General features: G+C 33.9%; 2 protein-coding genes across 3 annotated transcripts; one reads left to right on the top strand and one right to left on the bottom strand.

Annotated features, from left to right (window-relative positions):
* Positions 1-1,934: 1,934 nt before the first annotated feature.
* Positions 1,935-14,071, bottom strand: LOC110465595 (protein prenyltransferase alpha subunit repeat-containing protein 1-like). 2 transcript variants are annotated; one of them, XM_021521532.1, is made up of 8 exons: positions 13,996-14,071; positions 9,857-10,026; positions 9,151-9,226; positions 8,372-8,476; positions 6,605-6,914; positions 5,303-5,529; positions 4,365-4,635; positions 1,935-3,984 (listed from the first exon to the last, which is right to left on the bottom strand). In XM_021521532.1, exons 1-7 carry the CDS (start codon positions 14,064-14,066, stop codon positions 4,374-4,376), a joined length of 1,221 nt encoding a protein of 406 aa, XP_021377207.1. In that variant the 5' UTR covers positions 14,067-14,071; the 3' UTR covers positions 1,935-3,984; positions 4,365-4,373. The 2 variants fall into 2 exon arrangements, with proteins under 2 accessions (XP_021377207.1, XP_021377206.1); XM_021521531.1 differs by having other exon boundaries at positions 1,935-4,635.
* A 568-nt stretch (positions 14,072-14,639) lies between these two features.
* Positions 14,640-25,031, top strand: LOC110465582 (programmed cell death protein 7-like). Its single transcript, XM_021521507.1, has 9 exons — positions 14,640-15,618; positions 16,904-17,041; positions 17,365-17,454; positions 19,722-19,853; positions 20,236-20,374; positions 21,739-21,851; positions 23,210-23,333; positions 24,133-24,220; positions 24,891-25,031. The coding sequence occupies exons 1-9, from the start codon at positions 14,755-14,757 to the stop codon at positions 25,012-25,014; spliced, it is 1,812 nt and encodes a 603-aa protein (XP_021377182.1). The 5' UTR covers positions 14,640-14,754; the 3' UTR covers positions 25,015-25,031.

A 25,031-nucleotide genomic window follows, 5' to 3' on the forward strand; every position in this document is an offset into this window, starting at 1 on the left:
CAAAGTGTTAAATTTAGTTGTTTAAAATCTTCTGACCTATGGCTTAAGAAAGGTAATTATACAAAACATTGAGTGAGTGATGATCATTTTTCACAGTTTGAGTTAATTTTTTAACAGAATCATCCATTTTAAAAAGTTGCAAGAAAATGTAACAACCACATTGGTTTTAGTTTATTTAATCAAAAAACCTTTCATCACGAAATGTAATTGCCAAATTTTTTGACTTCAAGTATATAAAACTTTTTGGTCATGGCTAGGTATTTGGGGAACTGATTCAAACACAAGAATACAACGATAAGTTCACGTCATCCTCAGTTGCCCATGCTAGAAGAACACAAACATATAGGTAGCAATCAGCGCATGACATAACATGATACATCAATCATTTCTGTATCACCGGTATACCCCTGCAACAAGCTTAAGTAAAAATAGCAACAATACATTCCGTAAGTCCACAACCACTGAGTCAGACGTACATCTTCTGAACCTTACTGGAAGATAATGAAATGGGTTTCATATGTTTTTATTTATTTCATGCAATGGGTTAAAACTCCTTAGTATAAATAACAATGCACATGTTTCATTTTAAACAGAATATAAAAGGACAAATGTGTCCGGTCTCCCAGATCAGCCGACGACTCCTGTAACCTGTTCGTGCTAAGTTGTATAAACATAGTTATTATGAAAACAATTGTATAAATTAACAAGCTTTATTTTAAACTCAACAAACAACAACACTGTCATCTGACAGAACCATTCACTTGACACTCACACTAAATGCATTGTAATGGCCATAACAATTAATCAGTTTAATATTTGTCATATGGGAAAATGGTTTCAATTTTGGTTTTATGATTTTTATCAATTGTAGTTAAAATCCTTTCAAAGACAAACAAAGACAGAAATAATCACCTTTTATTTCATTTCATTTTACGAAGTTATCACAAAAAAATGTGATTTTTGTAATTCGCATTAATGAAATATCAGGAAAAAGACTACTTATAATGAAGTTGGCTTTTTTTGAAACCATGGTAATATTAAGTCCTTTATTTGCCTATCTGCCTCCAATTGCCTTTTAGGTGAAAAGTAAAATCGAGTAACGAGTGATACCTATGTAACTGGACAATGCTACAATACTGAAACAAGAGTACCGCGGGGCGGAACAATATACACCCGTTGAATGCCATATAGTGTTATATACATTGTTACATGAAATAAGATCTGCATCATTCAAAGAGTGGTTAGCTGACATGCTATAAAAATGTAGGAGAAAATCTCCGGATAAAAACATCAAATACTGAAATGAACAAAGGGCAATAACTTTTGCAAAAATCGTCGAATCAAAATTCTTTTCAAGGAAACACAATAACATATCATGATTATTTAGCCTACTAAGTTTCAAAGAAATCTGTCAAAAAATGTAGGAAGAGATTACCAGACAATAATCAAATACTGAAATAAACAAAGGGCAATTACTTTTGGAAAAATATTCAAATCAAAATTCTTTTCAAGAAAACACAACAACATATCATGATTATTCAGCCAACTAAGTTTCAAAGAAATCCGTTGATAAATGTAGGAGGAGATTGCCGGACAAAAATCAAATACTGAAATAAACAAAGGGCAATAACTTTTGCAAAATTGTCGAATAAAAAATCTTTAAAGGGAGACACAACTTCATATCATGATTATAATGTATACCTAGTTTCAAAGAGATCCGTTGAAAAATGTAGGAGGAGATTGCCGGACAAAAATCAAATACTGAAATGAACAAAGAGCAATAAACTTTTGGAAAAATTGTCGAATCAAAATTCTTTTAAGGGGGGCCAAACATCATATCATGGTTATAATGTGTACCAAGTTTCAAAGAGATCGGTCGAAAAATGTAGGAGATTGCTGGACAAACAAAAAATTTCGCCTGACGGACGGACGGACGGACGGACAGCGCCATACCATAATACTCAGTCAAATTTGACGGGCGTAGAAAAAGCAAATACAATGTACTTGTATACATTAAGTACACTAAACAGAAGATAACTCAAGACTTTATAAATGCCAGTATTTCCCATCCATGTTCATAATTGCAGAAGACTATTAAAGTGTGACAGATGACTACTTAATTGGGGGGAAAAAGGTATGACTTTCTGTATGACAATCAAAAAAAGTTCTCATTCTTTCGTTCCATCACTTGATAGTCTGAAAACACAAACCAATGAAAAAAGCACATCATAAACAGAATAATTGGAGGGACAGTGTTACTGACTTTGAGCTCTCAGTCTAGCCGAAAATTTCTTTTATTTGGAATGTTTTGATCAGATTAACTGGCCTTCAATAACCAAGTGATACTTACAGCAGGGTACTGTTACAAGATCTTTGATTATTAAGACTGATAAAATGAGATGGTTTTATTTTCAAGGCAGCACAATCCCCTATTCCTGTTTAAGGGACGGTCACCAGTTAATCTATATTTCTTCATTCACTTTCCTCTTTAAAATTGTACAAAAATGTTAAGAAATATTAGAAACTTATCAAATTTGGTATAACATTAAAAGCTATAACCTGATGATACTGTAGTGGTTTGAAAATATTCAACATCAGGAATGGACTTTCATCAAATTTACAATAGGAATGTTCCCAAAACTGGTAATTAGTAAGTACATAAACGTATGTACATAAACATAGTTGTTGTATTTTAAAACACGTTGTCTTTATCCCAATTAAATCTTTAAATATTCACTTATACACATGCACATCTTGAAAAGTATTTACTTAGTATTCATACTAACGAAAAATGAAAATATCCTTCTTTGCTAATATATTATAAAATGGTATCATAATGCAGTGGTGATCTCATATCATTGTACATGACATGTGTAGTGCTAAACCTTTTTCAGTTTTGTGAGAATAAGATAAATCCTTATACCTAGTTAGTGTAACATCTGATTGAGAGCATGCAAATAGCAACAGTTTAGTTATGTTCTTAGATATTGATAAAGCTTCAAGCAATTGGCAGAAGCAAATGTTTAGTACATCACATGATAAGTTCTAGGATAACTATTGGATAACTACCTATGTTCTTTTTGATAGTTAGCATCCGTCCTTGATGACGGGAACTATACCTGGAGACAGGTACTATACCTTTTTTTTTGGACCGCTGAGACTGCGGGAAAAGTAGCGTGACGTTAAGAGTTGCGCCCTTTCTAGTAGGGAGCACTGTACATTTTCTACTTTCACTTCATTGTTGTCGTCAGCCAAAATGGCTTCGAGATTCGGGACCGGGAATGCCGATTGCTTCGCAGAGATTCAGCAATGCATAAAGACGAAGCAGGCGACACACTTTTCCGTTGCAGTCCTTAAAGACTTCATACTGGAAAGGGAAACCGTATGTGACCTAGCAGTGATTCAATCCAGAGAATTGAACGGTGTTTTGGCCGATTTCTATGCCATCATACACAACAAAAAAGGAGAGATCTACTCAAAAAGTTCTCTTATTGCCATCAGGCAAGGTTTGCGGCAGCACTTACAAGAACCATTATGTGGCAGAGATTTAGACATTCTATTGTTTGTGCACCTTCTTTCAATTTTAGTAATTGTACCGTTACAATTAACAACAACTCATGAATCAAAACTTCAAATGTTACAATCAAATTTCCAGCTGTTGTTAATTATTGAATATGTTATCAATGAAGTTCCTCATGTTTGTCTTTTTATTATCAACAGTCATGTGATGTACTAAATCTACTATGACCCTTTCCCTCGGGAACAGTTCTCTTATATTTCAATCTCTCCACATTTTTCAATAAACCTCAACCACAGCTCAAATTTACATTAGAAAAAAACAAAACAAAAATGAAATATTTACATTTTAATAGAATTTGTTACTCGCAGGCCCTGTTCGAGATTTTTGGTTAATACTGATGGTATAGGGCATGGCCTGGATTCCAAAAAGATGTCTGCACTTCTATTTGAGTTGAGCATCATTTCCTACAATCAAAACAGTGCTTTATTTTGGAAGTTTTTAGATCTAATCAAATTACACTTAAAGCCAAAAAGGACTTATTTATTTACGAAAAATATTTATATGAAAACTGGAACCATGTTAGATCTATAAAAATGCTGAAAAATGTCTTTGAAACTTGTTCCCAACAGGCAAATCAAATCCTAAAATTGATAAATGCTATAAAAATCTCTTTGACACTCATTGCAAAGAGGCAAATCAAATCCTAAAATTAAGCATTCAAATTGTGACTTTTTTCATTGATGGGATGAAGCCCAAGTTAAGAGGTCAAACATCCTAAAGATGAGTGAGTGCCGAGGAGAAGCCAGAGTATTTTGAGGCCTACTCTATCTACATGACTAGATACCCATTACTATCAGCTACGACACGACTTCTGCACCCAGTCCAGGTACTTTTGTGCCAGGCCTTTCTGGAAAGTGTCTTTCTTAGACATATGGTTTCGTGACACCGAGTCAACTTCCTTTAACAACAGAACCTGTCGCTCATTTTCAAGCTTGGTTTTCTTCTGACTGGTTTTAATGGGAAGATCTTGATCATAACCATCCGGCAAGGATATAATTTCTACAGCAACAGCCTCTGAATCACACACTTTACACAGAGCTTGGAACACATACCTCCTGTAAAAAGATTGTTCATCATTTCTCTATAGTTTTATTTAAAGAAAAAGGGACTCAATTATATAATGTACATATAAGAAGATTTCATTTAATATCCGTAGTATACTTAATTTTGAAAATGATCGATTTATGGTGTTTCAACATTGTAAATAGTATTAAGGATATATGCTACATCACTGTGACGTAAATCTCCTTTACAAATGAGTTCCAAACAACACTATTATTGAATTTAACTTATTTAATCACTGATGACATTTAGAAGGTAAAATTAAATAATGCTTTCAAATTTTTTTAAAGGGAGTTAACTCCTATAACTACAGGTATACTGTTGTATACCGTAGTGCATATCTAATGTGTAACCAGGTATATGAAAATCAAAATCCAACCAACATCGACTCGGGTAATTGCAGCTACTATAGGAGAACGTTTTTTTGCAAAAGTGTTTTTTCCTTTCCATAAACAATTTCTTAAATGATTTTACATAGTGAAAAATATGACTTGTATGCTAAATTGCTCAATCAAAATCTTACTTCTTACAAAATATCCCAATTTAGATGTTTAATCTAGTTAATTCTTAAGGATGAACATGAGTATCAAAGGTGTCCTAAAAACCAGACAATTTTGATTCTGTTTAATCAAGTTTTATGAAACCATTGATGTCACTTACCTGTGGTACCAAATAGCTTCATGGCCAGAGAAGGACTTCAGTAGGTCAACAACAATTTGCATTTCCTTGTGAATGAGATTCTTGTAGTTGAGTGAGAACTGCTCCTTGAGAATGTCTGCCTGTTTGTGTATGTTGGTGAGGAGATACTGTCTGTAGTGAAACCCACTGTGGTCCGAAATATGTTGTCTCACCCATGCCTCGGTTACATGTAGTTCTCCAATTAACACCTGAGCAATCAGGAAGAAAAAATCACAATAGTATAGGTATATGGCTATAACTTAATCTTGCTGGTAACAAGCATTATAATTGGCTTAAAAAATTATGTTATCAGCCTATAACGTAAAAAATGACATAGCCGTTTGTAACATCGCTTTTGATTGGCTGATACAGCGGCGTAACAATTTCTAAGAGAAAAGAGTCCATCAATAAAAGTGGATTTCCACAGGGATTGTGTATAGTAAATTAAATTATAAGGATTAACTTGAATATATTTTCATGTTATGGAGCTATAGCACTATAGTACTCTAATCATTTATTTAGAGTACACTCCGTTTTTTGTGTTATATCTCCATAACATAAACAATATATTCAAGTTAATCGTTAATAACATGAATATATGACTAAGTTTGAAACGTTTATTATTTTGTAGCCAATTAACAAGCCGAGCCAATCAAAACTAAGGAATTAGATCCATATTTATTCATCAGGTTTACTCCACTCCTGTCCTTTATACTTCAGAAAGTTTCCTGTCCTTTATACTTCGGAAAGTTTCCTGTCCTTTATACCTCCGAAAGTTTCCTGTCCTTTATACTTCCTAAAGTTTGACTTACATCAGTATATTAGATGGAGTTAATGTCTATTTGGGAGAGGAATGTACTGCAGGGCAATTTTTCATATTGCCATGTACATTGCAATATTTAAGGAAATATTGCAATATATCACAATATACTTTTCCCGAGAAATTCAGGGCTTTAAAATTGTTTTTCATAAAGTAAATGAAAAGTAAGATTGATTTGGTTCCTCCAAGAATACAAAAACAAAAATTGGAGTCCCCGGCAACTCTCTTTGTTTATTTTGAAGCAAATTGAGGTAAATGCAACCATTGAAGTTGGGTACAAATCAGTCTTTATTATTCTATAATAGCATATGGACACCAAATGATGGATAGGTCAAGACCAATCTTGAATCCTCTCTGTTTGTACCCGTCAGATAGTAATTAGAAAAGTGGAATGCATTGGTTGATGGAGAAAAGCAATAAAGGGGAAGATTAACTACATTTACAAATATCAGACAAGCAATCACCTGTATGGTACAGTTGTAACAGTTCTGTATGACCCAGCTTCGGTGACTCCAGGCGTTATAATTACAAGGGTAGTTCTCCCCTGCCTTACGACAAACGTTCATCTCTCGACGCATCACTTCATGAAAGTCTGTTTGTTGGTTCATCCCGTGTAAGTTATTTTCCATTAAAAGAAAGTTATTTGCCTCTGCCTCCAGGTCAAAGTCTATGGCATCCATGTTGACAAAGTCGTTGTATAAACTTCCTGTGCTGGTTGTGCTTCCATTGCTAGAACTAAGGCAGCACTCAACATATCGTCTGAGGAGCCACTTCCTAAAACCAACAACATAATATCATTAGGGTATAAGCATTGACAGAAGAAATTGTGCTCATAGAGCTATGAATGCAATTTAATCAGCGTAATTTTGAAGCTTCTCCTCCCACTCCGAATTACATGAGACAACCATATTTATCATATAAGTTGATAGAAATTGTCTCATAATTATTTTAAAATAACTGAAGTTTAATTATCCTTGAAATAAAGTTTTTGGTGCTTGATTTGAGTCTATGAGTTATGGGCGGATTTGTTGAGTGGTTAACACTCCCGCCTTCCTTCGATCACTGAAGTCATTGTACGCATGGATATTCAGAGAAAGTGTTTTTCTCCTGCCCACACAACTCCAGCAACCCAGGTGGAGAATAACTTGGTCTGGGGTGGATGTTGCGGTATCTGTGTTGTAGCATTCAATTGAGGTGGCACTATAAATGATGCCGTTAGAAGCACGGTCCTACTAGCTACAAACAGAACACATTACATCTCCAGCACACATGCAGGCATGCACACATAGGGAGATGTTAGCCAGGTGGCACAGGACTAGTAGTAAGCGCCTGATAAGGCAGCACCTGCAAACTCCTCAAAATTGTATTGATTAATGTACATGTATATGCTAATTAAATGAATTGTATATCTATGTACTGTAAAGCGCTTTAGAGTAGCTTATGTTAACTAGATAGGGCGCTATATCAAATGTTGCATTTTATTATTATTATTATGGTTAGAAGCAAACATTTCAGTGACATTATTCTGTTCCGGGAATCTCATTTGCACTGGTAACACAGACACTTCAATATAAAAAATATTAGGGAATATCTATAGTAAGGTCAATAATACCTAAAATTTTGAATGTAATTAAATATAAGGATTGAACAGCAAGTTTTCAACGTTCAATCAGTTACATACATACTTACCATGAAGCACTAGTTCTATCCTTATAAATAGGTTATTTCTTGTTTTGTATTTACTAGAGGCTGTAATGTTGGCACATGTAGCTTTTTTGTAAATAGAGCCAGACATTTTAAAATACAAAATAAACAATAAGTACTCTGTTATCAGTGTTGTAGCACTCATTACATGATTTGTATTATGAATCCACATTTAAAAACACTTTAGTTGATGAAACTGTGATTGGCTGTGTGCTCCCATTGTTTCAATTGTGACATCACAACCAGGACAACTTTACTGCATCACATAGACATGGCAAGGGCTCTCTAAAGTTCAAAATGCTTGAAACAGGTTTCAGTAACCTCAAATGAATTGGAAACTTATTTAAAATCCTCTACATATTCAGTTTTCATCTCTTTGGGAAACCACTGAAAATGTATCGAAAGCTGTTTTTTTGTTATTGTATATGAAAAAATTGAAATGTACTTGTTTGATAAATATTTAACAGTATGTATCATACTGATTTTACGATTCACAGAATCACCTGAACTGACTGGACCTGACATACCTGTGACAGAATGTTTCTGGACTTTTAGGATGCCTAGACAAAACCAGCGCTCCAAACTTCAGATCATCAAGAAGGTTTAGATCTGAGGATTCCACCAGTTCTTTCCTGTGTAAAAAAATGTGGAAACGATGAATTTGACCATAAAAATATGTTATTGCAATATCTACAGCTAAATCAGTTTTTGTATATTCTTCTCTCAGACAAATTATTAACATTTGTTTACATAAATATAATTTATATAACTCTTGCAAATAAATACAGATTATATTGATTGGCTTCAAAAATCAGGTAAAACAAGCAACAGATATATCACTTTCAGATACTGTAAATATGATACATAAACAACGGAAGACGTTACAAACAGTCAAACACTGGTGTAAATTATGTCAAAGACTTGCCAATATATAGTCATGTTTTGCAGAAATTCTTAATTTTACATATAGTACACTGTCTGCACAAATTCCAAATTCATTAAAAACACTTGTGGAAAGACTTATGTCAAACTAGTGAATGATCTAGTCATTTGGCAAGACTAGGAAAGCTAGAAGGAATTTTCCACTGAACTAGTAATCTAAAGTCTTAGGGCACACACACCTGCTGTCTTTAGTTTGGGCACAAAGAAAAAAGTTGTTTCTATTACACGTACCAGCCGGCATGCAGGTATTCAAGTAATAGACTAGACAATATCAAGTGGTCTACCAAATCGAATGAATCAAATTAAAATGAAATCCTTTTCCAGTCATATCAGGACCTACAACAAGTAGCCTCTATATACATACCTTATATTCCAAGCTGTTAAACAATCCGCATTGACAAGAACTACTGCCCTGCTCAGACTAATGAGGTCAAATGGATCTGGGGGAAATGAATACAGAAGTTTGTGTTTAATTTCATTTAAAGGAAATTAAACTTAAATAAACTATAGAGAGAAAAAAAATATCAATATAACTAGCAACTATACAATTGTTTCAACGATAGGATTTTATATAAACTAAATGTTGATTATATAATTGATAATTTGGGTTATTTTTTTAATCATTTAAAACATTACCTTTTTAAATGAATGATTTTTTTTAAAAATGGAATTAAGTTACATATAATCTACACATGGCCAACCCTTGCATAACATGTTTCTGCAATATGAATAAAATGAAAAAAAAATCACAAAACCCTCTATCATTTGATATGATTTTTCTATGTTTTACCATGGTATACATAAACCCAGTACTTTTTTTTTTATCTTAAACTGATCCCAAACACACATTTTTTTAGATAACATTTTTATTGTTCTGCAAATATTTCATAGTAATACATGTACCAAGTACATTGAAGATGGAAATATTCCAGTGGCTGAAATTAATTAATCATTGTATGTTATAGATTTAATTATCTTACGGAAAATCCTATGCAAAACTCAAACAATCATTGTAATCTCCTTAGTGATTGCCTCAAGATAAATAATTGTTAAATGATGAAAAAATGTACCAAGAAATTTGGCATGTGCTTCTTTTTGGCGCCAAGCCATAAGTGTATTATAGGCGTGATCATAGAGAATTCTGACGCTCCACATCTCCAGTCCAAGCTTATGTTCCTGGAGGAGAAGAGGACTTCGGTTGTGTTTAGGCTCCAAAACTGGCAGGAAATCATACTCATCACTGAAAAACACATACACATGTAATCAGTACAAGCAGTTGAGGAGTAAAGCTGTATATATCTAGTTTGTCTTTGAAGATAATATCTCAAATTTCTGCTATAATTAAAATACTGAAAAAAACTTAATCCATATATGGGTAATGTCGCGGATCGGGATCCTTTATTTCAACATATTTGTCAATATCCTGTTTTTCTTAAAATATCCTTTGCCTGTGTCCCTCAATTTCAGTGATTTTTATTTTGCCTAGTTTTACAGCCAAATACAGGCTGCTTACCCTTGCAAGAAAGTGTTTTATTTTCTCCCAAAAAAATGAAAATGAGGAATATCTTCCCAATTTCTATCAAACTTTTTCTATATTTTCCCAATTTATGTAAGACAGGCTGCTGTAAAATTAAGGAAGAAAAAAACCTGAAATTAATATCACCATTAAAATAGCAGTTTTGTGAGGCTTTTGTGTTATCTATTAATATATATTAATACCAGCATGCTATCTTGGTAATTGATCTTTTATGATAACAAGTTTAAAACAGACCATGGGGCCAGTGCCTTGAGATGGACAAAAAGGGAATTCAGAATGTGTCATTACATAAAGAATAATATTTATAATGCTTTTTATCTTACTGTCAAGTAAATTTAAAGAATTTCAAATGCATCACTTAGTGTTATTTCCTACCGATGAAATGATTAATTAAAAACATCAAGCAATACTTTGACAGTTTCTGGGCCTGGACTTATGACATGACATAAACTTAAACAGGAATCATTGCTGTTGATAACCTTTAGTTAAACGGTGAATTCTGCATTATACAAGTTTAAGCAATCATACACCATGGAGGTATTTCTGTTTTATTCAGACATCTACATAATGTACATGTACAGTTGTATTCAATTAGTATTTGCCTTTAAACACTCTAACATGTCATGAAATAGTGGAGTAAGTCCTTGTCTCAGATTTTTTCTTTAACATAAATTTACCAAAAGGGAAATTTAAAGCATTGCTTGAATTGAAGGAAAATCTCATCTATAAACTAAGAAACAAGAGAGAAACCAGGGCAATGGATCAATCTATAAACTAAGGAACCAGAGAGAAACCAGGGCAATGGATCAATCCACTTTGTGACCAGTATGGGGAATACTACAGAGAACTGTAGCATAACTATATTGCCAAAATATAGGCAACTTATAACAAGGTACAAAACCTTTTTTTTTTATAGAAGACACATAGGTTCATAATACAATTAAACAGGTTGGGAATCACCCTTCATTGTCCCTTGTTTGTAAGATTTTCATAGTTTCCAGGGAAAAGATGTCCTGCTTTAACAGTGAAAATCCAGAATGAAAACATTAAAATTGCTCTGTAGCATTTGTCACTAAAAATGGAGGTCTTGTCTGCAATGTATTTACATATTTAGTACAGTAATAAATATAAATATACAAAAAATCACATTCCCACATCAAGTTTCTGGTACATGTATATTTACACAGGAAGTAGCCCGGGTTTTAACCTATAAATCACTGAATTATGTGAAAAAGAGCATTTCAGCACTTCATACTAAAAAGGCAACTGGTGTCAATATGGTATCTCCTCGAAATTACTGAAGGCCTGTAGTAAAAGCATAAGCGACCCTCTGTGCAATATTATTAATTACAGTTTTAACGTAAATGTCTTTCCAAATCGGCTTAAGGAGGCACAGGTTGTCCCCATTTTTAAAAAGAAAGACACTATGGATAAACAAAACAACAGGCCTGTAAGCATATTACCCAGTGTTTCCAAACTTTTTGAGAGAACCATGTGTGACCAGCTTGCTGAATATTTTAGTACCATTTTAATTTCTTTTCAGCATCCTTCAGACCAGGTTTTGGCTGTCATACTACCCTGTTAAGATTAGTTGAGGATTGGCGCAAGGCTGAGTATGTCGCTGCCATCCTCATGGACCTGTCTAAAGCTTTTGACTATCTTCGTCATGATCTGTTACTTAGAAAGCTGGACACATATGGTGTGAGCAGTGGCTTACTTGACCTGGTATATCCAGCTATCTGAGTGACAGAGTACAACAGGTTAAGCTTGGCTCCAAATGCAGCGACTGGTTGTAAGTGCTTAAAGTGGTTCCCCAGGGCCCAATTATAGGCATGTTCTTTTATGTGAAGTCATCTAAACTTTACAATTATGCAGATGACAATAAAGTCAGCTCCTCTAAAAAAGACCCTCAAAAAATAAAGAAATATCAAGAGTCTGATTGTTGTAATTTAGTAAATTGGTTTCAAAATAATCACACGAGGGCAAATCCAGATAAATTTCAGGCTCTTTTGCATTGGTAAGAAACCAGTTGAAATCTTTTAGCATTAATGATGTAGCCATCAAGCCAGAAAAATCTGTGAAATTCCTAGGAATCAAAATTGATTCCCCTTTAAATTTTGATATACATGTCACTGATATCTGTGTGAAAGCTTCCAGACAACTAAATGTTCTTAAAAAGAATTGGAGGATTTTTAACCCAGCAAGAGAAACAAATTATTACAATTCTTTTACTTTGTCAAATTTTTAATTTCTGTCCCCTGGTATGGCATTTTACTACCTTGGTAGTATATGGAAAGTATGAGAAAGATGGAGAAGATCCAGGAGCGTGAGCTGAGATTTGTGTAGTCCGACTATGTTTCATCTTTTAATCAACTTTTAAAGTCCTCCAACACCACTCTTTTATGTATACCATGTAAATAGACTCAAGAGTATGGGATGTAAAGTATTTAAGATTGTACATAAAATATCTCCTGAATATATACAGGGTTTAATCAAACTAAAAGAGACTTCTTACACTTTCAGGAATGAAAAGACAGTTAACATCCTAGCAGTAAGCTCTGTCAGGTATGGACAAAAAACATTCCTCTTTGGGGCAGCCCGGGTGTGGAACAGCCTACCAAATGAATTACGGAAATGCGAATACTTTCCAGAATTCCGGAGGCTGATTCACACATTGGATGGCCCCATTTGTACATGCACTACATTTGTATCTGTATAAAACTGTCTGCTGAATTATTTGTCCTGTCCACTGTTTTTTATTATGTTTTAAATGTGCTTTAAATGTTTTCTGTTTAAATTCAGTGTATGTTCTCATTATCTTTAATTTCTGTATGCTTTATGTGCTTTTAATATAATTATTGCTCATTATCAGAGGACTTGTTAGGTAGGGGATGCCCAATCACCTGTCCTCTGATTTTATGTGCTGAGGTGCTCTGATACGCACTGCATTGTTTATATTTTGTGTTATATATATGTGCTTCATTCTAGCTTTAACTTATTCAACTTATTAATATATCTTTTTCTATGGCCAAAGGACCTGGTAGGTAGGAGATTCCAGATCACCTGTCCTTTGAGCTAAATTATTTTACTGAATTAGCATAAGAAATCAGAATCTTAAAAGACTTAATTGTATTTTACATACATGTATATTTAAATTTTTGATAATTATTTAGAAATTGTAACAAAACATATTTTACTCAGTCACACTCAAATATCATAATCAAAAATAATCTCATAGTTTTATTTTTTAATGAATATCTGATTATAGTTAAATATAGTCTTATCTTTGTGTGTGCTGTTTTATGAGCTTGTTTTTCTTCCTGCATAAGTGCATGTTTGTATACTTTTATTTCAATTTTGTTGTTCTTTGGTTTCTTAATGCGTGTTTTGTTACATTATGCTCACTGTGCTATTTTCATATGTTCTGTCGTAAGAATAGCTCTTCACGCTACACATATACGACAAAAAATAAAGTTTCTTGTACATGTATCTTGTAGTTTTCTCTGACCCTAACACCAGACTTACACATACATAGGCCTATATGAGCATGAAAATATGGATGACATCATTTCGTGATATTAGATAATAACAACATTTGAAACATATGTAGCCATTTAGTATAGAATAACATAAACATCGAATCTGATAAAAGTTAATGTTTTTAAAACATACATGTCAGGATCTCGGCGAAAAGCAGAATTTAAATCCGAAAGCAGACGTGACCCTCTGCTGTCAGTCGCCATCTTCTTTGTTTATATCACGTGACTTGATTATTTATTTTTTTGTTTTAGCCAAAAGGATGTTAAAATCTCAAAAATACACGTTTTTGCGATAATTTCAAATAAAAATAAATAATACAGGAAGTGACACGAAAATGATATTGTATCTTACCAAAAGTACATTCGCGTTACCGGTTGAAACGGTTGAACCGGTTGAACCTGTAAAGAAAACGACAGGTACAGATTTGGACCGAGGCTGACCTCAGGAAAATCTGGTAAGTGTAGATTGAGGGGTTCAGACGTACCTGGCCGAAACTAAACTGCTGAATATTGCTAGTTTGCGTTATTTCTTTCTAAAACAATGTCAAGCCACATGTAGTTTTTAAGATACGTTATGTAATTTAGTGGACGCGTGAGAGAAGGGCATAATATTCTTGATACATTGTTTTTTTATTCTCCGAAACTGTGGATTTTTAGCTCTGCTTATAGAACGGTCCAAGTGTGTTCGTTTATCGTGGAAAATTTCTGCGCCACACGTACCGTTTCAACCGGTAACGCGAATGTAGCCCAGCAATATAACGAGAAACTCTCGCTCACAATTTCACGCGAGATCTGTCATGGCCGACAATGGTGGGAAGGGACCTCAAGTAGAAAAAGAACAATAACAAAATATACTTTGTGACGTTCTGAATGCAAGCAAACACTTCAGTTCATGATGCAGGGAAGGTATCAACCCAATGATAGTAGATTTAGATCCCCAAATTCTACTGTTCGACCACCACATTTAGGAAATGACTTCCAAAATGTTCCAATGCATGGCTATGGAAACATGCACGGTGAACCCCCAAGATTTTCACAAGATCAACCCCGGATGTTCAGTCCACCTAACCCACCATTTCCAAACATACCGCCAGGGAGCCATCAGCAACAGGCACAACAGAACCTAAATTTCCACCCTAACCCGCCGTTCAGTCCTAGTACTCCTAGGATAAATCCACAAAATCAAAGTGGATTCAGTCGCCCGCCTCCAAGGATTGACAATCTACAATTACAAAAAGACTTTCCCTTTCAGCACCCAGTGTCACATATCCATCAACAGGCCTCTGGAGATCCTACACAAAATACTTCATTACAAGGTTCAGGACTGTCGAATAGTTTTGCAAGAAATGATGTCCCAGATTTTCTCCAGATGCAACAAAAACAGTTTGGCAATCCACAATGGATACAGCACAGTGAAGAAAAAACCCAAGAAATGCAACAATCAAACACGAAAGGCTTTTATCCTCCTGCAAATTATTCTGGAACTGGAATGAGCAATTTTCCACCACCTACCTATGACTCTAGACAGTTTCCTCCTAATTACGACATCATTAAAAATCAAATGCTTGATTCTCAAAGTTTTGTCGAACATCAGAAACAGTTTACTAAAGATGACAGAGAAAAGAACAAAAAACTTATCATAACAAAGGAAGCAAGTCAGGAATGGGTTAATAGATGGCTCGGGCAAATAGGGAAGTCATCGCAAGAGCAACTAACTAAATCATCTTCAGAGCTTGCATGCAGTAAAACTCTGAAAGTTAGTATATGTATTGAACTAATATAAAATAATTCAGTTGCTGAAAGTGAAACTGATCATTTCATATTTAATGTAGGTGTTTTTTTCTGGTGTCATTTTGGAGCCAACACTTTGTCCCGTTCCCACAAGAAAATGTACATGTTGCCTATATTTCCCAATTGCAAAATGATTATTTGTTCAATTTCTCAGTTTGTATTCAGATAAAAATACAACAAACAACATCTAAAATCAAATTATCTTTAATAAATAAGGATGTTTTAGTCTTTAAAAGAATACTTAAACAATGGTATGTGGTATGATTCTGAAAATTCCATATGGTTTACTGCATCACAAATTCCAAAATCTAAAGCAATGGGCACCTTTCCCAAAATATTGAGAAAAAGTCCTGAATTTCTTATAAATGTTGTTTCATGTGAAGTTGTGGTTTAAGAGAAAATTAGAATTAAACATTTCCTCATAGAAGCAGAATGCACAGAAATACACGTCCAAACTGGATGTGATATATAAATTTTTCTTACAAAGTTACCAAACCCATGTTGTTAAAATCATGCAATTGGTATCATTATCAACATGATCAGTACATAAATAATGGTGTTCAGCAGGATTTATGTACTGATCATGTTGATAATGATACCAACTAGCATGATTCTCTATCCAATCAGAATCATAACATTATGTACATTCTCTTCTTTAATTTCACCTTCAGTCTGTTAAATTGCAGAATGATGAAATGTGTAAGTTATTATTCAGATAAATGTGTGGTGTGACAAGTTAAGCATGTAGAAACGTTATTAATGTTTTAAATATTAACCCATAACCCCAAGATTTAAATGACATTGATATCCAATCTTTGTAAAGCCATTAAATCAAGCTCAGAAGCATTTTTAAAGAGAACCATTCTTGGTCATGATATTCATGTATAATTTGTGTACAGTTAAATAATGGTATATTTTATGTAAATGTTAGATATTGATATGGACAAGGAGTCTAACAGCCTGCATCCATCATGTTTCTTTTCTAATCCTTTTATAGTCTTTGAAATAACAAAATTAAAGAAATGAAGTTATTAACATATGAGATTTTCTTATTGTCTAATAAAAATCTGGAAAGAGTTGATGATTTTGATTGATTTTGATTAGGAAAAAAATACTGATAATTCAAAATTTGATACAGATAACAGTAACATGCACTAAATAAATGTTGAAAGTAGTTGTCTGGTTTTATTTAAATCTGGCAATGTATACTTTATTGTTTTCATTCAATGCCCAACTATTACATCTTTCAGATTTGTGAGGCACAAGAACGAGTAAAACAGATGGTTTTCCTTTTAGCAAAGTTGAAACAGGAGACTGCTTATTTGGAATCACTAACAGTTGACAGTGATGAATGGAAAATTCATGCTGAAAAAGCGACACAATTACAGGTATGTATCTCGAATATAATATTATTGAGTTTGGTATACATGTAGTTATTTTGGTGATAAAAAGCTTAATGAAAGATTTCAAATTTTCTTCCATTTAAATGATCAAATATATTTTATGACTCCCATCCCCGTTCAATGAATTCCTCCAAACAAAATGTTCATAAAGACCTTACTGAAAATTTATTTTATCTTAAAATACACTAGTTATATTATGAACTATCTTTGTATATTACAGAGAGTCAAAATTGAACTATTTCAGAAATGTGTTTATGGAGCACATTTTTAGTACATGTACATAATTGCCAATATATATTTCTTTTCAGCATGAACTGAAACGGCACCAAGAGGTGATGACAGATGAAGCCATGCTTAGTGACCTACAACAGAGAATTTCAAAAAGGAGAAAGAAAAGGGTATAGTTAATTACCCTATGGTCAACCTTTCCATGTATTTGATCAATTTTAGTGAACTTACTGTAGACATTTACTGGCAACAATGCTATGACTTTGCAGAGTTGTTCTTTTTGAGATTCCTAAATGATTTGACAATTTTTTTATATTAAATGTGTAACTGATATATTTATCCATTAATTGTCTCGCTGCACAATTTCCTTTATCTTCAGCACACAAAGAAAGGCTAATTAAAGACTATATTAATGGCATTTCTCTTATTTTCAGTAAACCTATCAGACCAAAGTCTACTTTATGACTGAGGTTGCCTACAGCCCAGAGTTGGCATACCCTTCTGGTCATCTAATATATATCCTTTTGAATCAAACAGTTACTTAAGAAATATTTAAGATTTGATTTTGTAACCAAGCCAAATTTATGTATTGTGTTCGCGTAATTAATATTTCAACTGTTTCTTTTTCTTGTTTATGTAAGCAGCAGTAAATCTTCTTATAAAAAAAAAAAAAAAAAAAATAGAAAAAATTGAAGTATTATATTAGTTTGAATTTATCTCACTCGTCAATATTTTTTATTTAGCTCTCATTCTTGAAAAATGTGAGAGATATCAAATTACGGTCACAAACCTGGACAATGATAGATATAGGGATAGTAGATACAGTATTACAATCCATCAACTGTCTTTACATCAAAATGTTCAGTCCAGTGACTGGATACTGGATTTTGCCCCTTTCAAGGTCATGTGTAAAGTATAATGTATAAAATTTAAGTGCTACCACTTTTAGAAAAAATGTACCTGTAATTTGATCATCATACTTGAACAATTATGTTATTTTGTCAAATTTTTGTTTTTCTGTTTGGTTATTGATACTGTATTTCTTCTTAATCTTCTTGCTGTATCTTGCTCTATCTTGCTTTATGATTCTGAAAAGCATTTTTTAAGGGGACTCTGCAAAACTGCTTTTTAGAAGAGTTTTTCTACTTTGTTGTCAGCAAAAGGAACATTGAATAGATAAGAATTCCTATCTTTATCTTTTCCTTTTATGGACTAAATTTTATTTCGAGTACAAATATCTTTTTGTACAAACCTTCATTTTACCAATTTCTTTGGTACTGTTCTTAACTTACTTTATAATTTGTTACATCAACAAAGATACAAGCAAGAAATACCTTTCATGCTTTAACACAGCAAACCACTTTCAAGCCAGTTCCTACTCTATGGAAACAAAAATTGTTAAAATAGTAATGAAAACAGTATCTGATTCTCCTGCCATCCTTATCCTCATTTAAGCAAAAATCTTGCTAAAGTAATACAACATTGAGAGAAAGTTGTAAAAGACAGGCCGATTAAATAATGGGAATGTATTCATCAATGATATTAGAATTAAAAGGGTTAAAATAGGGTTTTGTAAACATTAAATGTCCTTTCAAAACTTGCTTGTAAGCAGGACTGTTCCAATGGTGCAGGGCAAGACAATAAGGATAGCCTGATAGTCTGAGACTACTGACACAGGGCTAGACAATAAGGATAGCCTGATAGTCTGAGACTAGTGACAGGGCTAGACAATAAGGATAGCCTGATAGTCTGAGACTAGTGACACAGGGCTAGACAATAAGGATAGCCTGATAGTCTGAGACTAGTGACACAGGGCTAGACAATAAGGATAGCCTGATAGTCTGAGACTAGTGACACAGGGCTAGACAATAAGGATAGCCTGATAGTCTGAGACTAGTGACACAGGGCTAGACAATAAGGATAGCCTGATAGTCTGAGACTAGTGACACAGGGCTAGACAATAAGGATAGCCTGATAGTCTGAGACTAGTGACACAGGGCTAGACAATAAGGATAGCCTGATAGTCTGAGACTAGTGACACAGGGCTAGACAATAAGGATAGCCTGATAGTCTGAGACTAGTGACACAGGGCTAGACAATAAGGACAGCCTGATAGTCTGAGACTAGTGACACAGGGCTAGACAATAAGGGTAGCCTTATAGTCTGAGACTAGTGACACAGGGCTAGACAATAAGGGTAGCCTTATAGTCTGAGACTATTGAAATCTCTTGCTAGAGTAGTGATTCTAAAAACAGCTAACCCGATTGACTAGTCAAAATGTTCTTAACATGTTTAATAATATTGAGTTTATAGTTGAATTTTGCACATGGACTAGTAGAATTGGAAACTACTAGCCCGACTGACGAGTGGTTTTTAAAAAACAAAAGTGTTAATTTATCGAATGTCTCATTTTGCCTACTATCAATTTATTGTGCAGCTGAGGAAGAAGGAGATAAGGAGAGAGAGTTATGAAGACCGACAGCAGCAGATGGCTGACAGGGAGGAGACGCATCAGAGGGTTGACAACTGGCAGGCCAGAATACAGAAGGAAGAATTAAACAAAAAGCAGGTGATGATATATTCTGTTTCCAATTCTCCAATATCTGTATAAGTAGCTGGGTAGAGATATTGTTTGTCACTCAGTGGGATGTTGGAGAAAGGGGGATCTTGCCCTTAAAATTCCTTCTTATTCCGCCATTATAATGAAACGTAGATTGAAATCAAATTTTCACAGCAGATTGTCGACTTATGGAAGAAGGACTGGCATAAAGGACTGGCAAGAAAATGAAAATCACTTAACAAGTCAAAACTTATGAGCTCTTTCTTTTGAAAAATCTGGACTAGAACTAAATATATTGTGTCTGCATGTCTAAAATCTAGTGAACCTATATATTTAAAGTTTATCAGTACATGTATGTGTTGGGTCATGATATGTTACTGCTATTTTGCAGGAGAAAGAGCTGAAGGCTGCTGCAGACTCCATACTTAGTGAGGTCAGGAAGAAGATAGCAGATGTTGTCAAGACCATAGATCTGCTCAAAGGTCTACAGAAACTACGAAAACTCAGAAAGGATAGGCTGTCTAGACAAGGTTCTTAATTCTCTTTGGTCACGTGTGCTTTTCACTCTTGTTTTTTTTTGCATGCAAAATAATATGAGAGCATCCTGCAAGTAAAAATAATTTAATTTAACTTTCTTACAAATGTATAAAATGAAAATAAGACTGTTCTCAGAATGATGCTTTTTGCATTACTTTCTCTTGTATATATGTATATTTACTAATCACTTGTAAAACTTGGAAACTACCTCAATGCACCATCAGGCAGTCATTGTTCTATATTATTATATTGGCAATAAATAAAATTGATTCATTTATATAAATTATGATTGACCTTTTTTTCCTTCGCCCTTTAACTAAGGATTTGAAAATACTACGACCTTTGACATAGCCTTTTTTTCTTAACATTTTCTTCAGGTTGGTAAGTATGGATTATGAAAAGTTCTTTTTGTAAAAACAAGTTGAAAAGTTGGTTGTGTAAAAAGAACTTTTTTTTAATCTTTGACATAGCTATTGAAACAATATATAAATTAACAAAGACTGTCTTCCATGCATAAATCCTTATCTTGCCCTAGGGTAGAGATGAAGGGATTCCCCAGTTATGACAGTTGTGTAATGTCACATCAGCAATGCATTGATGTCAATATTGCAAATAAGACAGAGCCAACTGTGTTAGAGAAAGATAATCTTTATCTCCCAGGGTGTTTGCCAGGTGTTTATAGGGTTCGGTAAAAGGACCCATTCCCATTTGAAAAATGACCCTGCATTTTCCCAATTTCAGTCTTTATTATCCCTATTGGATTAAAAAGCATGTTCATACAAGTTTCCAGTCGTTTTATTTACAACGTTCAAAATATTACCGTCCATGAAGGAGCATTCAAATTATATAAATAACAAAAATTTGAAATTGGATAAACTAAAACACTGAAAATTGATGTGTTCAATTATTGCTATATATTTTACTGTAAGAAACAGCTAGAGGAAAACGTTGTGCAAATCAAATTGTATGTTTTGTTTTTTCGCAACTTATGATATTTTCCCAACCCTGTACATGTGGGAACACTGATGAAATTTCCCAATGTTTGCCAAATGCTGATGATATTTTCCCCAATTCCTGCTAAGGGGCCCTTTCCCAAAATAACTGGCAAAAAAACCTGTCTCCTTTGGGATGAGGTGGAGGGGATCTCAAACTTTTGGGGAAGATTCCTAAGTTTCCAAACACTTCACACATCTTCCCATTTAGTTGCGATTCTCCAATATTACCTTCGATGGGGGGAAAGATTCCATTAATCTCACTTGGGTGTCCAAAATGGAAAATGGGTAGCTTGCATATTACGTAAAAATAGAAGAAAACTAGATTAAATAGCAAATAACTTTACTACATGGCTTGTTTTCAGGAATCACTGTACCCACTGGTAGTGACCTCAAGTTTGAGGAGCAGACGACACAGCAGATCAAAGTGATGCAATCACAGAAAGAGGTCTACCTTGCAGAGGAAAAAACTCTAAAGGTACTTAATTCAATGTAACATAACTTTTGATTTGTTGTAAGAGAAGAAATCTCTCACAATTTCTTTTCATAAGACAGTTACCAAAGATACCATTACATTGCTGAATAAAAATGCATTTAACGATGTACATATATTGATGATTGGATATCAAATGGTATAACTAGCATTTGATTGACAACTTTTATCTCACAAATGTCTAGAATTTAATTGTTCCATTGGTACAGGTGTGTCAGAAGGTTGATTCTGTCAGTAGTACTGACCTAAACAGAGAATTTCGTTGATCGGTTTTTAGGGCAATTCATTGGGCCTGTTTGTTTATGTCCAGAAAGAGATGCGTAATTTTGTCAATGTGATATTACAGCAATAAAGTTTTACCCTTTAGCGCAGGTCTTGTCAAGACTTTGTCAAGGCTTGCCAGAAAGCAACATTAGATCACTAGGTCCATTCCTATTTCATAAACAAACAACTCTGGTCCAACTATTAACCTGATGCTGCTTTCAAGCGAGCCTTGACAAAGCCTTACCAGGTCAGCATTAACATTTGTAGGTGCGCCAGGATTTATTCCTGAAAATGTTATATTTACAAACAGACAGACAGGTTGTTTCGCATAAACGAACATGGCCCAAGACTCAAATATTCACTGCTATTATGTTAAAATTCATAAGTTCACAAGAGTTATATCCCATTTCTACTGACAAGCAATTCATCCAATTTTGAATTATGTGGTCAGTAGAAAATAGCTACAACGAAGTGATTATTTACAGAATAAACATTATAGAGTATTTTACTAATGCGCTTGGGTGACTTCGGCAGTATGTTTCAGTGAGGTAGCACTATAAAGTTGGCATCAGTTCCGCGCTATTACAAGAAGACAAACACGAACATATCGCAGCCTCCCAAAATACACACACATACACTACACGCATGCATCTTGCACACAGGGGAGGCCGTCCTTAAATGACCTTAGCTGTTAATAGGACGTTAAACAAAATCAAACAAACAAACAAAAAAATTAATGTTAACTTTATTTATGAGGCTTGTGTCTGCGTATAGTTTTACCAGCATGATACATCCCTCAGGAAACCAGATTAATACCATGTCTAGTAAGTAAATCAAGCCGTAGTTGGTAAAAGTACTTTAAATATAATATCAAAGTTTTACTTTATACACAAAAAATGGACTCACTCATAGCTTGATAAAGGGACCAGTCGGTCTTGAAACGTTGCAACACAGTTAATATGTGCATTGTTTGTGTATAAAGTGAAACTTTGATATAACATATTTCCGAACTGATGAATTTTATTGAAGATACTTTATATGCATAAGTAATAAAAATATATTAACGTTCAATTTTACAGGTAATGTTGGAGGTAGAACAGGAAGAAACAAAGGAGAAAGAGAGGGAGCGTCTACAGAAAATACAGAAACTGAAAGCAGAGAGAGAGGAACGAAAAATGAATATTAAAATGTTTGGACCTAGTGGTAAGATATGAAAAAAATCAAAACTTAAAAATGTTACAACATAGAAGATATTTTTAAGGATTCTAGTCTGTACTAATCTTTGTTCATATGTAGAGAAATAAATAAGACATGAGCCAGTATTGTATAGTAATTTTTGCATTGTTTATTGTTTGAAAAATATTGCTCAACAGACTCTACAGATGTGTGCTTTGATATTAAAGTAATAACATTAATGCTTCAACTACAGAACTGTGCTTAGTCACAACCGTTCATTTTCTAGAGTAAAGATACTACAACCATTACAACATCTCAGTAACTAGAATAAAGAAACTACAAACATAGTCAAAAGTTTTACCAGAAACTAAAGAGACTATAAACAGGATAAGTCACAGCACCTATAAAGAAACTTCAGTAAACACTGCTACAAATATCACCTGTCTCAACTTACAAGTAAGCCCAATCAGAGCATCTCATTAGCTACAAATGTACATGTATCTGTACTTCAAACATTCTTTGACAGTCACAACAAGTCAGAAACTAGAGTAAAGATACTACAATTTGTATATAAATCATTAGACAGCTGTAAATATTTCGTTATACTGTACTTAACTTTTACACAAAAAGTTTAACCCTTTTACAACTGGAGACCATAATGGACTCGTCCAGATCAATGCATTGTCGAGTCTACTAAAGTTACACAGGGTTGAAAGGGTTAATACTATATATAGTGTCCTTCTATCCATTGAATCCTTCAATATTTCTAAAAATCTTCGGAATTAATGAAATTCTTTCACCTTATGATGAATTTATTTGATTTCAGAAACCATCCAAGGAGATGACCCCCTGTTTCCCTATTTCCAGTACTATGATCAAGCTAACCAGACATTAGAAGCTTTTCTACAGATAAGGTACTGTATAACATACAGTAAAACTTGATAGGTTGAAGTCCTCATAACCAATACAAATATTCAACCTATCCAATGGTTCGACTCTACCAAGTTGTAACATATACCATCAAACTTTTGTGGCTACTTTTGGATCACTTGGATAAGAAGTAGGCTGACCTAATAGAAAGAGCTCAAAATACGGCATCAGGATTTTTTGTTAATTAGTTAGTAATTGGCTTACTGTCTAAATTACTTCAAAAATAAGACTGTCTTGAAAATAGGCCGACTTTGAAAATAATTCTGGGTATTTCAATATCAGAATCTGACTCAAAGTCTTATAATATATTAAATAAAAATGGAATGGAAAAAAATTCTGCAACTGTTATAACAAAGTAATAGGCAAAACACATTAGTCCTACTTTGCAGCTTACCTTGATATTTTGATTGTATATAAAAACTACCCCTATTTGGTTCTATTGTAATATAATTGAGTTTAACAAGTGTAAATTGCAGTGAACTACAAATGTGCAGCATCCTTGTGTCTCAAACACAGTTGTTGACAAGAGAGAATTTACTAAAAACAAGATGTTCAAGGGAAAAATGGGGGAAAGTGCTACTTGTGTCCCGAATTGTTGCACTTTGTATGTCATCTATAGGATTTTCACACTGACCTGATGTTGTATTTTTTCAGAAGAGATTGGGACATGTTTTTGGTACCAGACAGAACACCAGGTGGCACTAGAATACCAGATGGATTTGTCGTACCCTCTGACCCTTCCAGCGAAGCTTGGGCAACTGCTTTGAAAGATGATTAAAACAATTGTAACTGACA

The sequence above is a fragment of the Mizuhopecten yessoensis genome, unplaced genomic scaffold, assembly GCF_002113885.1.
Source record: "Mizuhopecten yessoensis strain PY_sf001 unplaced genomic scaffold, ASM211388v2 scaffold11091, whole genome shotgun sequence".
In the NCBI taxonomy this organism is placed as follows: domain Eukaryota; kingdom Metazoa; phylum Mollusca; class Bivalvia; order Pectinida; family Pectinidae; genus Mizuhopecten; species Mizuhopecten yessoensis.

Coding starts and splice junctions, on each gene's coding strand:
- LOC110465595 (XM_021521532.1), bottom strand. CDS start 14,066: ATGGCGACTGACAGCAGAGGGTCACGTCTGCTTTCGGATTTAAATTCT. Junction 10,027..13,995: donor TTTCGCCGAGATCCTGACAT/GTATGTTTTAAA, acceptor TGTGTTTTTCAG/TGATGAGTATGATTTCCTGC. Junction 5,530..6,604: donor GTTACAACTGTACCATACAG/GTGATTGCTTGT, acceptor CTGATTGCTCAG/GTGTTAATTGGAGAACTACA.
- LOC110465582 (XM_021521507.1), top strand. CDS start 14,755: ATGATGCAGGGAAGGTATCAACCCAATGATAGTAGATTTAGATCCCCA. Junction 15,619..16,903: donor CATGCAGTAAAACTCTGAAA/GTTAGTATATGT, acceptor TACATCTTTCAG/ATTTGTGAGGCACAAGAACG. Junction 19,854..20,235: donor AAGAATTAAACAAAAAGCAG/GTGATGATATAT, acceptor GCTATTTTGCAG/GAGAAAGAGCTGAAGGCTGC.